The sequence below is a fragment of the Lutzomyia longipalpis genome, chromosome 2, assembly GCF_024334085.1.
Source record: "Lutzomyia longipalpis isolate SR_M1_2022 chromosome 2, ASM2433408v1".
Classification (NCBI taxonomy): Eukaryota; Metazoa; Arthropoda; class Insecta; order Diptera; family Psychodidae; genus Lutzomyia; species Lutzomyia longipalpis.
The window spans coordinates 21,220,020-21,235,151 of NC_074708.1; the positions used below are offsets into that span (position 1 = coordinate 21,220,020).

Sequence of the window (15,132 nt, forward strand, 5' to 3'; positions counted from 1 at the left end):
ATATTCTAATAATTAACATCTTTGTCTTACCGTGCAACTCCAGGTAGACGCCCTTTGCTGTTGAAGACTTGGCTATCCACACTGACCATCTTTGTCTTACCGTGCAACTCCAGGTTCGTGACTTACCATTTTTTTGGCCCTCCGATCCTTGGACAACAGGATTGTCCTTTGCCAGCGATAACCTATGCCAGCCATGGAACGCAGAGTCACCCTGAAAGGCCATGTGTCTCGCAAGGAGGCACGTACGGCGGAGATTGTCAAGGACTTGGAATGTGGGAATGCTTCGGAGGTCAGCACGATGCTCACCCAGCTTCAGACTTACGAACCACAGCTGATTGAGATCCACCATACTATCCTCAAGGAGTATGGTGATTCAGAGGCTGAAACGAAGGAACATGAGGATTTGATGGCCCGCATACACCGACTTGAGAGGGACCTTAGAGTTGTCTTGCGAGAGTATCAAAAGGAGGTTCCCCAAGCCGCTTCAGGTCGAGAGCCGTCTCCATTGCCGATTATATCCGATGCTCCTACAGAAGGACGTCCGCTCCACACCGGAGCTATTCCCAAGATCCTCCAGCCATCTCTGCTGGACCACCTGGACAGTGAGCCCCCCAATCTCCATCCAGGCATTGATGTAGGATTACCCCCTACGCCAGGAAAAACCACGCTTGAATCCGCCCTAGCTTATCTCATGGAGCACCAGGCGAAGGCGGAAGAGCGTACCCAAAGAATGTTTGAGCATTTCCGGGAGTCTTTGGGAAGTCCGCGCAGTGGAAGCGTCAGCCCCCATGCAGCTGGTGAGTCCTTCCACTGCAAGTTGCCAACGCTGACGATCCCTGAATTCAATGGAGACCATACAGCATGGTACAATTTTAAGGACATGTTTGTCAGCATCGTCCACCAGAATCCTCGGCTTTCCAACATCCAACGCTTGCAGTACCTTATGACTGCAGTCACCGGAACTGCCAAGAGACTTGTGGCAAACATTTCCCTCACCGACCGCAACTACATCATTGCATGGAATGCGCTCTGTGCTCACTATGATGATCAGCATGCCATCGTACATCATCATGTCGAGAAGTTGAACAAAATGGCAGCTGTGTCTACCCCCACGGTATCAAATTTTACTGACTTGTACACCACTACTAGTTCAGTATTGAATTCGTTGGATGCACTTGACCAAACCAACCGGGATCCGTGGATAATTTACTTGCTGCTGTCCAAGCTAGACCATGAGAGCAAAGTGTTGTGGTCTCGAGAGGTAGGCAGCCGCCAGCCTACTCTCTCTCGATTCATGTTGTTCATGAAGGATAGACTCCGTTCCCTTGAAGTATGCCAAGCGACCCCTGGCCCGAAGCCCGCCGAGCATGGAGGCAAGGGAAACACAGGGAAGCCTCCCCAGAAGTCAGGGAAGTCCAATGTACTGGCCGCCACGGCCGAATCAGCGTGCCCCGCATGCAAAGCCACTGATCACCGGGTATTCAAGTGCCCGAAGTTCTTACGGATGTCACCAGCGGATCGTCTGGCTCTCATCCGTGAAAAGGGGTTGTGTCGTAAATGCCTGGTCAGCACCCATATGACGAAAGACTGCTCATTTGGGACGTGTACGACCTGTGCTGGGCACCACAACAAGCTGTTACATGAGGCTTTTAGACCGAATGCCCCACAGCCGGCCACAGGTGCGAAGGCACAAGAGAAGACGCAGCCTGCGATCCCACCGAGTGTCACCACTCCGCCTCAGACCAACGACAAGAAAGAAGAAGCAGCTGTGTGCTCATCGCTGACTGAATCATCAGCACCAAGGAAGATTTTCTTAGAGACAGCGGTAGTGCACATTCTGGATAGACATGGCGTTCCTACCCAATGTCGCGCCTTGTTGGATTCCGGCGCTCAAGCCAATCTGATGTCGCAGTCCCTATTCCAAAAACTTAAGCTCCCAAAGTGCATCTCCACTTTATTCATTGGGGGGGTTGTAGATGGGGGGACTAAGGCAAAATACCAAACCGAGTGTACTGTCCGATCACTCCATAACTCGAAGTACTTCTCCATGACTTGTCAGGTCGTGCCTTCCATCCTCCAGCAGGATATCCCAAATTGGTGTGTCAGTCCAGCATCGGTTCCCATACCAGGCTATATGGAACTGGCTGACCCAACCTGGCACGTTTCGCAGCCAATTGACCTGCTCATTGGCAACGAGTTCTACAATGATGTGGTTTCCGGGAAGATGCTCAGACTCGGGGCTCAATTACCTGTGCTGAAAGAGTCCGTGTTTGGGTGGCTCATCTCGGGACCGTGCACAGTCCCACCGGCAGAGCCTGCTGCCCCTCAAGTTGTGGCAGCTACCACGCTGTCATCCATAGATACTTCAATCAGGAAGCTCTGGGTCACAGAGCAAGTGGAGGCCCCACGCAGCACCTGCCCAGACCATATTGCGGCAGAAAAGATTTATAAGGAAACCACTACCCGGGACGATACTGGCAGGTATGTGGTCCACCTCCCTCTGAAGCCCAATGTCGACAGGCTACACAACAACCTGTTCAATGCATCTCGTCAACTGCTTAGCCTTGAGAAACGGTTGGAGCAAAATTCAGAACTCAAGGCCCAATACCATGCAGCGATGCAGGAGAATCTGGATTTAGGATTCTTCGAAGAGGTTCCGCCTGACGAGATGCACCGCCCTTCCTATTATATGCCGCATCACTGTGTGGCGAAGATTTCGGGAGCATCGATCAAAATCAGGATCGTGATGAACGCCAGTTCCAAATCTCTGACCGGACTGAGCTTCAACGATGTCACCATGATCGGTCCCACGGTGCAGCCCGATATTGTGACCAACCTTCTGAGATTCCGGGAACACCAATTTGCCTTTTCTTGCGACATCAAGAAGATGTATCCACAAATTCTGATCCATCCGCCCCACCGTGACTATCTCCGAATCCTTTGGAGGTTCGATACCAATGAACCAATCAAGCATTACCGGGCAAGAGGAGTGTGTTTCGGCGTAAGCTCTTCTCCCTTTCTTGCCACCCGGACGTTGATGGAGCTGGCAGAGGTAGCGTCAAAAACCCATCCACTCGCCAGTGAGCTTCTCCGGAAGCACTTCTATGTGGATGACTGCCTGGCATCTGTGCGGACGCTTGAGGAGGCTCAGCGAGCTGTCCAGGAGCTCACAGAATTGTTAGCCACGGCAGGAATGTCCCTGTCAAAGTGGAATGCCAGCCACTCCTCCATCCTGCCACAGTCCTCTGCTGAGGATGTCCTCGATGTCTTACCTGATGCGTCCGCCACTCTTGGCATGATCTGGCAAAAGGCTCAGGACCGACTGTCTTTCAAGTGGAAGCGTGAATCTCCATCCGTGCACACAAAACGGGTGGTCCTCTCAGTGCTGGCTTCTCTTTACGACCCGCTGGGTCTATTGGGACCAGTGGTCATCCTCGGAAAATTACTTATGCAAGCAATTTGGCAAATGAAGATCGGCTGGGATGAGCAAGTTCCAGAACCCATACTTGGCAAGTGGCTGAATCTCCTAGCATCCCTCCCCAGCGTTCAGGACATCTCAATTCCCCGCTGGATATCCTTTTCAATACAGTCCACTATTCGGGAGGTTCATATATTTGCTGACAGCAGCAATGTTGCGTACGGAGCTGTCGCCTACTTGGTGACTGGGGACTCCCAGACGCAGCGGATTTCTCATCTCATGGTCGCCAAATCCCATGTGGCGCCGACTGAACCAACCACAATTCCCAAATTGGAGCTATGCGCTGCATTGCTCGGGGCCAAGTTGCTCAGTAAAATCCGAAGTTCCATTGAAGTCACCGATTACCACATGTGGTCTGACTCCACAAGTGTGTTAGGACAAATACGCTCCAAGAAAATGAAGCTTGAACCATATTTCCTCAACCGTGTCACCCAGATTCTAGCACTGACGGACGCGGAAAAATGGCACTACGTTCCTACTGCTGTGAACCCGGCTGACATCATCTCCAGGGGGATGTACCCCCATGAATTAAAGGAATCCAATCTGTGGTGGCATGGCCCCGAATTTCTTACAATGGAGGTTGAGGCGTGGCCACGTGATCCATCCCGCAATGAACCTGAAACTGCTGAAGTTCTTGCGTTGTCCGCTGCACCCGCAGTAGAGGAGAAGCACCCTTTGGATTCCATTCTCGCCAGTTCGAATGACTACCGGCGTATCCTACGAGTTGTTGCATATGTCTTCCGATTTCTCTCTGCCATTCGATCCAAGCCACGGGAGAACGGACCCATCACAGCCAGTGAACTGGACCATGCAGAACAAACACTCGTGAAGTTCACTCAGGATGTGCATCTGAGTGAGTTGGGGAATGCACTTGCAGACGGTTCCCTGTACCGAACTGGGAAACTCAAGCCGCTCCAAGGGTTGAGTCCCTTTCTGGACCACCTCGGTATTATCCGGGTTGGTGGCCGCCTTGATGAAGGGGCGGAATCGTATGACTTCAAGCACCCAATGCTTGTGCCCAAATCACGTCTCGCCTATTTGATCGCTCTTCATGTACACCAAGACCAAATGCATCCAGGACCCCAATTGCTACTTGCCTTAGTATCACACAAGTTCTGGCTCCTCGGTGGTAGGAGACTCACTCGCTCAGTGTCTAGAAACTGCGTGGTGTGTTGGCGACAGCGACCCACAATGCTTGCTCAGCGGATGGGCAATCTCCCTACAGAAAGGATCAGCTACGAATCTGCATTCGCGGTATGCAATGTAGATTTCTGTGGGCCAGTGTTGACCAGACCAGCCTACAAGAGAGGGGGAGTATCCTACAAGACATACATTTGTGCCTTCGTATGTAGCGCCACAAAGGCGGTACACCTCGAGGTTCTGGGAGACATGACCACCAGCTCGTTCCTTGCGGCTCTTACCCGCTTCTGCAGCCGCCGTTCAGCCCCGCGGAAGATTTTCTGTGACAATGGAAAGAATCTGGTTGGAGCCGATGCAGCACTCAAGAAGCTATTCCACGATCTCCAATCCCAACCGCAGATGCAAAATGAATGCTCCAATAGAGGGATCACCTTCCAATTCATCCCGCCTAGATCTCCCCATCATGGCGGCCTCCATGAGGCCGCAATCAAGTCTCTAAAACATCATTTACGACGGGAGATTGGTATGACAATTCTGACATTCGAGGAGCTCTCTACCGTCATATCCCAGATTGAGGCCATCCTCAACAGCCGGCCACTGACGCCCCTCCCAGCGGGCCCAGATGAACAACCAGCTCTTTGTCCAGGGCATTTCACCGCACTGAAGCCACTGGTGATGATGCCGTCTCAGGACTTCACAAACATCAACCCAGGCCTACTCACCCGGTGGCAGTTGTGCCAGAAGCTCCTGCAGCATTTCGCAATTAGATGGAAGAAGGAGTATTTGCAAACTCTTCAGAGGCGCAACAAGTGGACAAAGGAAGAGGAGAACATTAAGCCAGGGGATGTTGTGCTTATCTCTGAAGACGACATGCCACCCTATGCCTGGCCACTGGCTATTGTGGATCAGGTTCACCCTGGAAGAGACGGAAGGTGCCGCGTTGCAACAGTGCGCACGGCGAAGGGAGTATACACCAGGGCAGTGCAGAAACTCTCCAAGTTGCCCATTGATGAGGGATTACCACCCTCAGGTTCCTCCCCCCCCAGCATGTTGGCGCATTCCCGCCAACAAAAATGAGAGTGCGCCGCCGCGCGGGAATTTCGGAGTGGAATATGGTAACCCTAACGGCGGAAAGGGACCAAACTTCATGCTAATATCTTTTTTTTCACCCTGTCACTCTCTCTTCCGCTAAATCATAAAGGGAAAAAGCCACGCGAAAGTTTTCTCGGCAAAGAAAAGTGAAATATTTAAATTAAACTAAAGTTTATTGTGTGGGCCTGGGGTGCAGTGGATAGAGCGCTTGATTGCGCATCCAAAGGTCGCCGGTTCGAATACAGAACCCGGCAACGCGCCCCATCCGCCAACGTGCAATTAGATCACGTTGACCGGTTGGATCAGGAGATTGATACACTCCTATCCGTAAAATGGCCCACACGTGGTAGTATCTAGCAAGGCCGCCCACTACTTCTCCGCAAGGAGAACAACAACATCATATAGGGTGGCCGGCCCTGTTCCTATATGGGACGTAGCGCCAAAATATTTTTTTATTATTATAAAGTTTATTGTGAAAAAAAAACCCGTGTTTTCCTTCCTTCGCACCGGGTGCCTTCATCGGCAAAATATTCGCGCATTGTCTAGTGTCGGATACGCAGTTTTTCCGCGGCAGAAAAAATTTTTTTGTTCCGTCGACCCGGAAATATTCTAATAATTAACATCTTTGTCTTACCGTGCAACTCCAGGTAGACGCCCTTTGCTGTTGAAGACTTGGCTATCCACACTGACCATCTTTGTCTTACCGTGCAACTCCAGGTTCGTGACTTACCAGACCCAAAAGGTGATTGAAAAAAACCTTTAAAATTTTTTTTATATAAATAGTAAAAGTTTTCTATTGCAAATTTTGAATTCATTAGTAGCAATATCAGCTCGTGTTGAGTGAGCTAGCGTGTTGGAGGCAGAATTTTGCTCGAAAAGACAAAATTTGTGTTCTTCGAGACTTTGGAAGATCTCATTGTGCAAAAGGGAAAGAAAATGTATTTCTGTTCATTCCCACTAATGTACAACCAAAAATGTTGCAAGATCTGAACTCAACTCCGTGTACATTTTTCTTCCTTCAGCCCTTTTTTGTGCACCTCTTCTGCAACCCACTCAACGTAGGTACAAAAAAAAAGTTCATACAGAAAAAACTCCATATAGAAAAAACGCTCAGCTCATGCGACCCTTCAAGTGATCACCATGAGTGCTCGAAAGCAAATGATCTTGTGAATGGGAGGAAGGTCCTCCTTGCATTTCGCTTACCCCCAAATTTCCTTAAAAAGACCTCATGCGCCATCTACCTTCCCCTCAAATGAGGAAGGGCCGAAACGATTTTGGCACTTTCGCCCTTCTTTGTAATACTAGGTCTTATATAGCAAAGATACCACCCAAGCACAATGTGGGACAACATGCTTTTCGTTCCACACTGTTAATATAGCGAAAATTGCAATATATATAGATATATGTATATGTATTCTCTATTTATGTACATAAAATATACGTACACAGAATATTTTCACTATATACTTTTTTTATATGTATGTACCATAAAGTAATAAATATAGTTTTAACGGGCAACCAAATTTGTGCTGTACTGATGGTACAAACTTACAATAAAAGTTCTACTTATACATGTAGATATAATTGTAGTTTAATTCTTCAACCAGAACAATCGTTTGAAAGTTTGACATAAAATGTTGTATTCCTCTACAGGAGCATTAGCTTAGCAATGTAAAATAAATTTTATCACAATGATCAAAGTTTTGTTTGTGATGAATTGATTGAATGAAAATACCTCGAGTGTTTTTTTAAATATAGACTTCGTTGTGAGCCTCTGTATAAAATACATATATGTATATTTTCTTTCCTACTTCACGCAAAAATTGTGCTAAATTGGAATTTTCTTTACAAGTTCAGATCTTAAGCGTCATATTGAATCAATTTATATTAATACGACAAAATGCCATGGCGGTCCCCCTCTTTACCATTGGGGGGAGAGCTCTTTTTTTTTTTTTAATTAAAACTGATTTTTAATTGGAATTATTAGGGAAATCATCTTGGAGTTTTCACATTTTTCGCCATATTATTCTTTCTGTGTTGGGATTTCACAAATTTGAATTTATTATGTTGAGTGTAAAAACTCATTCCATGTTTTGGGCAATTTTGTCGCTTTAGCATGAAAAATAGCATGGATGGAACAGTATAAAGCGAAAGAACGGTAAGTAAAACTTACGGGCTGTGATTCTTTCTTTGTCAGTGAAATGTGAAATTGACGGAAAATTGAGGATGGGAAAATTTTGAGGAAGGCTTTCTCGCGCACCGAATCACAGCCAACGCGCAGATAATTTGTGAGAAGCCTTAATCGTGGGCGTTGGCTGTGATTCGGTACGCGAGAAAGCCTTCCTCAAAATTTTCCCATCCTCAATTTTCCGTCAATTTCACATTTCACTGACAAAGAAAGAATCACAGCCCGTAAGTTTTACTTACCGTTCTTTCGCTTTATACTGTTCCATCCATGCTATATTTAATTTTTATCTTTGCAGTTTATATATATTTATCTTTGCATTTTTATATGTATATATAATGTATATATCTATGCATTTATATATATTTTACTTTACTTTTATATGTGTATATATAAAACGCCCCGCTTCGCGGGACGTTAGACTTATGCGACTCAAGATATGACGTGTAAACTTTAAAACGCGATATCTCCGGAACGGTTACATAGATTTTCTTCATTTTTGAAATGATGAAAGATATTATAGCCAGCTATAACATATAAAAATTTGAAGCAATTCTATAAAGCGGTGCTCGAGATATTCATCGAAAACTCATCGAAAATTTTGTTTTCGATTTTAGCGCCACTTGCGGTCATTTTTTGAACTTGCAATGTTCCGAGCAGTTGTAGGGCTCATTAATATCTTTCATTTGAGCCCGAGTTGATCAAAATCGGTCAAGCCGTTCTCGAGTTATGGCCGATTTTCGATGAAAAGTTGTGGCGGCCATATTGGCTAAACGGCTTGGCCGATTTTCAAAAATAAGGTATCGTTGGAAAGGTCTTGGTGGCCCCTACAACATATCAAAATTTCAGATTTTTAGCTATTACAGGGGCTGAGATATAGCGAAAACAAAATTTGACAGTTATTCAAAATGGCGGACGCGGGGGTGGGGGGTTGGATTTGACTTCATAATCGGATGTCTTCCACCCGATATATGAACTTTGCCGTTGACCGCAAGTCTCTATCTATTACCGTTCTCTTGTAATTTAGCGAAAGGTTCCGGACGGACGGCCGGACGGCCGGACGGCCGGACGGAAAAATTTTTGGCGCATACGTTTTTTGGAATGTGGGGACCCTAATTCGTGCTCATCCCAAGTTTGAGCCCGATCTGACGACTTTGCATTTTACAGTGTACACAGAAGCTGTGCTTCTTTGAAGAAAGAATCACAGCTAAAAATCCGACGTAATATTTTAATTAATTTTGCATTAAGTTTCTCATTTTAGTAATTTTTTTCTCTAAATATTGCATTAAATAAAAAAAGTATTTCAAGCAGCAAAAAAAAAGAATAAAATATTGTCAGACTTTCTATTTTCAATTAGGATAAGCTGCCTAAAAGACAATAAAAATATTTGCTTAGAAATATGTACAAACAATATGACGTAACCATTGTGCATACATTTTGTCTTCTTTTTATTAAATAAAGCATTTATGTTAATACTTTGTCGATGATTTTTGACAAAGTATTTTCTGCAAAATTATGTGGTGTATATTTTCCGATTGTTTCCTCAGAGATGTAGCAATACATTTTTAACAATATCAGATTCTGAAACGAATAAGTAAACAAAGTTTTATTATTATTTGCTAATCAATCTAAAAAAAAAAATATTTCAATAAAAACTAAAGATAACAAATTTTCTTTCCTGAAATTCAATTAAAAAATTTCCCCTACCTGTGACGTGGATAAAATTACTCAACTGGAAGTGGATGAAGAAGGCAGATGAGAAATAGATACAAATTAGTATGTCTGAAAATACGTAACATGCTCAAGAAAGGTACGAGGTAAATGGGTCACCATCAACAAATTTATTCATTGACCATCATTCTTATACATAGCAAAATTGGTAGGGGGTGAAAATTTGTTTGCTTAGGGTAAAACACGGACACCTGCGAAAGTTCCTAAAGTTGCGTGAAATTCACCCTCATTTTGGCCTCCCCAAAAAAGCACACAAATTATCTTGCTTGAATAGTTCGATAAGACCACGAACATTTCCATTCTTTATCGATATGCTGACTGATAGTGAGGGGAGAATTTCTTTCATTTTTTAGGCCACGCGAAGAAAAGTGAATATTTATAGGTAAAAAAATATATATTAAAAAAATTGATCTGAAAGCTTGTTGGCATTATCAGTCCCCTGTCTATTTGTGAACAAAAGGAATTTACCATTTCCCGGATGTTCAAAATTTGTGGATTATTTCAAAATTTAATGGAAAATTGTTCTATGTTGAATCCCATTTGGAAAGGAAACTATACTGAGCATACTGTCTAAAATAAAGTGTTAAATTTTTTATTATCTCTGGTTAGAAAATGTGAAGAAGAGTGAACCAAAAATAAACTTTCTCCTAAAAATTATTCTTTGGAGCTCCTTCACTTTCAGTAAACAAACCCGTTCGAATATTAAATCCCAAATAATCTCTATTGGGAAGATGACAAAATCCCAAAAGGGGTTGAAAATTTTTTAACCCAAATATGCCACCAATTTTCACATATTCACCACATGGTAGGTAAATTTTTGCTATACATAGAAGGAAAAAAGATATTTGTTTTTGATTAGTGAAGAAAGGCGCGCAAAAAAGCTACGATTTTGCAGAATGGGACAAAACCACAGAAGTGGAGTGTGTCTGGTGAGGTGTGACCTAAAAAAACATTTCCTCTCGTGATCGCTCTATTTGAGGAAAAGTGAGGGTGGTTGGGTATTTTTGGATAGGGGTATATTTTTGCTGAGCTTTTAGGCTGATATTCAGGAAGATTTAGCAATGCTTCTTTTAGCACGCTTCACGTACCAATCGGAGAGCAACCAAAATGGGTCACGTTGCTTGGACGAGCTATTTGTCGGCTTAGGCACCCATCTTCAGGGCTACTTTTTCTCCTCCCCTTCGCCATCTGTAGTGCCATGATTGTAAATTAAAAAACTCTAATCCTGTGACATGGCAAGAAGAAAATGAAATTGGATGGACTTTTTGAGCATCCTTGATCTCATTCCAATATAAAGCTCGCTATATATGTACATATGTACCTCATGGGTGTTCAGGAAGTCATGAAGAATGGTTATAGATATGTGAGGGGAGTGTTGGTGATGCTGTGAAGAAAATCCTCATCCATATGGATGATATCGAGTCGGAAATCAATCAATCAAAGCCAACGAGACACCCACTGGGCTACAGACTTTCCCAGGGGGTCAATAGAGTTGCCCACAAAAGTTTTCAATAAAACATTCTTATCTGCCACTTAAAAACTTTGGTCAGCATTTTTTTTTAACTTTCAAATGATTGATTATGCGTGTTTGTACATCGGGATTGAGATATAATTCTTTTTTGGAGGTTTTTCATTTGGAATTGCACAACTGTTTTTTTTTTGCCTTGATAACTTTTGTGGATATTTTGGATAATTTAAACGAATTTTACTGAATGAAATTAATTTATGTTTAAGTTACATTCCTGCAAACTTTTAAAGAAAAATAATGGAAAAAATCATCCCCTAGGGTCTCTGATGATGCTAATAATATACAGAGGTTGAAAAGTCAGGAAGTAAAGTTCATAGTTCAATGCTTAATTGACTAACCCTCATTATACATGAAAATTGTTGAATGTGAATGAGAGCACTTTAATGAGTAAATAAAAAATAAATAAATAACAAATAAGTGATGGCCCCTTGTTTGAAATCCACGAGTGGGTGTCCAGATGCTCTACTTTCCCCTCTTCTAAAAAAACGAATATTCCAAAGAAGAATAAATGGGGCAAATACAAGTGATGGACTGTTGGTATTAAGAGAAATCCCCCATTCCCCACCGTCAATACACCTTTCTCCATAGAAAGCTGTTACAATCCAATTCAATATTCAATGGCTGACAGATTGCCAAAGTTGTGCCAATTCTGTTGTAATTACATATTCATTAGATTTATGTACCCACCATGCGGAGTTAGCTCCCCAAACAGTATTTCTCGCTTCGTTTTTGGGTTAATTTGCTCCATCAGTGTGCCTGATTTGGGTTCCATTTCCATCCATTGTACACAGATGCCGACGAGTGCTGAGACTGACTCGGCCACTGAGAAGAATTGGCGGTGATGGGAAGACGAGTGGACGGCAATGTTCGTCCCTCGACGACGAGTTCTCACAGGAGATTGGCATCGATTGCCATTGTGCCACTGCTAATTTACTTCTGGACACCGGTTGCAACATTAGAACAAAAGGATAAGCAAGAGAAGGCACCACCATGCGAACCGCGTACACTGGACGAGAGTCCTCCTGACCCATGGTACGATGCAACGGACATCACATTAGACACCGCACGTTCTCTTGCTGAATATTTAGCGCGCAAACCGACACCAGTCGAGGTATGTATGTATGTATACATAAATAGTAAATTGAGTTAGGTATATTAAATTAGTTCATTTGAATTTACTCACTTTCACATTTGCAATAGTCGCAACGCAAGCTAAAGATTGTATCTGATACATGTAGAAGAAAATCTTGTTTTCATATTACTTACAATAAATCTGTTAAAACTTTGAAAATATTTGCATTGGAGAGCTTACAATAAATGTTAATTAAATTAGTTAAATTCAATGAAAATTAAATTAAATTAATTAAATGAGTTTTCCCAGAGGCAAGCATCAACTCTATATACCTTTTAGTCTTTGCACTTCATTTTTGTATACATACATAGCATATATAGTGTGGTATGTATACTTAACATATATTTCAGAACGAGAATCATGAATTTTCTTTGTTATAAAAATGCAAGATACATACTAACAAAGTCTAATAAAAGCATTTCCGCTGTAAAACTTTTAGATTCGTTTAAATATTTAATTTATATATAAAATTTAAGTTTAACTTTAATGTTAAACTATAGGTATTATATGGAACTTTAAATTTTTATACATATACAATGTAGATTCGGCAGAAGGCCAATGCTCTGGCAAGGAGCGCACTCATGGAGGATGAGAATTTCCTGGCAGTTGCAATTGCGGCACCTTCCGTCCAGTTTGGCGTTGTACAATTCCGCGACCAAGTGGATCATCCCCCTCATGTTCAACTCAATCACAGCTTCCTAACAACATACTGGCGTGAACTCGGTGTGGCGTGGAATCACACAAGTGGCTCCCAATACTGGGGTGTGCCTTTCAGGGATTGTGGTCCACTCATGGGTCGATGGCTGTGGCCATTCAGTGTTACCATTCATGAGCATGGCTTCAAAGTGGTTGCATCCTCATTCATTGCCGCAGATTTGGATCAATGCAACGATGCCCTGGAGGCAATTTTTGGTCAAAAGCATGGATGCGATCGTGAAACAACCTTCTGCCTTCTAGGGGAAGTTGACGTCAATGCTCCCCGAAAGGGGCAGTACACGTGCGTCTGTAGACAGGGTTTTTTCATACCAAATCAGACGCTTCAGGGCTTTGAAGGGGAGAAAGTAGAAGCTGGCAAAGGGAACTTTAGTTGCATCCCTTGCCCTGGTGGATGCACCGAATGCAGCAATACGGGTGAATGCCTCCTCGGTGATGAATTGGAGGTTCTCTCCACCGAAACGCTCTTCAAGTCGTCAATTGGGGCAATTTTAGGTGCATGTATGCTGTGCTGCCTCGTTCTGGCTGTCATTGTCTTCCGTCAAAGGAAGTGCAAGGTAATACATATATGCATATATGTATATAGATTGTACTTTATGTCAATTTCCCACCTCAACACCCATCTAATTCCATTTTCTCTCCCATCTCAGACCATCGCTACGGGAATGTGGACTGTACTGGAGACAATCCTTTTGGGAATTCTCCTTCTCTATGAGGCTGTAAGTGCTTCTCTCCATTGCAGCAACTTCATTTTAACTTTAATTTCACCCCAAATTGAATTAATTTATGCCTAACTGTTCCATATATCAAAGTCAAATGGGCCACGTTGTCTCCGTTCTTGCTGAAATGACGATTTAAATCGCTTACATAATTCTATATGATTATGGTGCTTATATGGTGCTTATATGATTTGCAAATTCCGAAATTTTGTCATTCAAAGTTTGATTTGAACTTTGTAAGCATCGCTTAGACAAAAGTTTAGTATTTGTAAATTAATTGATATAATTGCTGAAATTTTAAACGAAAGATCATTCAAAGTAAGGTTTAAAGCGTGAGCCAAAAATATCAAGAAAGTGTTCTTATTTGTAAAAAAATCAGATTGTTACTATAGAACACTTTTTTTAAAATTTAATTTTAATGAAAATTGAACTTTTGTCATACACTTACATATATTTAAGCACGCTTTGAAAGCTTGAACACTATTAAAGAAGTTTCGATGTTCATTTTTCTCTGAGGACATTTTATATTGAAAATCGTAAAAAAAATTAAATTTCAATACTTTGAATTGTTAAAAATTTAAAAATGATATATCACAAATTAACTGCAGGTTTCACTGCATTTTCTCCCTGCCTCAACGCTTCGATGCCTACTGGAACCATGGTGTCGCGAATTGGGCTTTGTCATCTGCTACGGAGCCATCATCCTCAAGCTCTATCGTCACCTTATTGAATTCCGAACACGCAAAGCTCACAGGTGGGTAGTGCGAGATTTGGACCTTCTCAAATATCTCTGTGCCATGATTGTGGCCGTACTATGCTACCTGTCGGCTTTTACGGCCTCTGCCATGGATTTTCTTGAACACGGCGGTCTGTTGGGGCTCGAAGAAGATGACACAAACACCTGCCGACCACTTAAATGGGACTACGTCACCCAAGCCGGTGAAATGTTCATCTTAGCATTTGGTCTCCACCTTGGCTATGCCAGCCGAAATGCCAACACACAATTTCGGGTAAGCTTCTCATTTCTTCGCTGTAAATTTAATTTTTATAAAAATTTATAAGCTCCCAAATGCACCCGATCTTTTTTCCTTGGCCAATAAAACCACATTACCATAAACATTTATGAAAAATTAAATACATCACAATATATGTATTTTTTTTATCATCCATCGGAAATACATTGATTCATTCTTCATGAGAATTTAATGAATTTATATATGTATGTAGGTACATGTGCCCCGAATTTATACCAAAATATTGATTCTGTCTTTTTTTTTTGTGGCCAACCCATGCAAATATAATTTTAAATTATTATTAATAATACCTAATATATTGTTACGCCCGGAAAAATAAGTTGTACGAAAGCCCCACGAAAATCACCGACAACAAATACCCGCAAAGGCGCACTCGTGC

General features: G+C 42.8%; 2 protein-coding genes across 8 annotated transcripts in view; both read left to right on the plus strand.

Annotated features, from left to right (window-relative positions):
* Positions 1-15,132, plus strand: part of LOC129789532 (probable G-protein coupled receptor 158) — a 49,804-nt gene that overhangs the window by 23,221 nt on the left and 11,451 nt on the right. For all 7 annotated transcript variants that reach the window (XM_055826374.1, XM_055826376.1, XM_055826371.1 and 4 more), the window contains exons 3-6: positions 11,946-12,265; positions 12,829-13,557; positions 13,651-13,719; positions 14,328-14,729. In XM_055826374.1, the coding sequence (XP_055682349.1) occupies positions 11,996-12,265; positions 12,829-13,557; positions 13,651-13,719; positions 14,328-14,729 (1,470 nt within the window). In that variant the 5' untranslated portion in view covers positions 11,946-11,995. The remainder of the gene's footprint in view (positions 1-11,945; positions 12,266-12,828; positions 13,558-13,650; positions 13,720-14,327; positions 14,730-15,132) is intronic.
* LOC129789253 (uncharacterized) lies at positions 194-5,695 on the plus strand. The gene has a single exon (XM_055825905.1). The coding sequence runs from the start codon at positions 194-196 to the stop codon at positions 5,693-5,695; it is 5,502 nt and encodes a 1,833-aa protein (XP_055681880.1).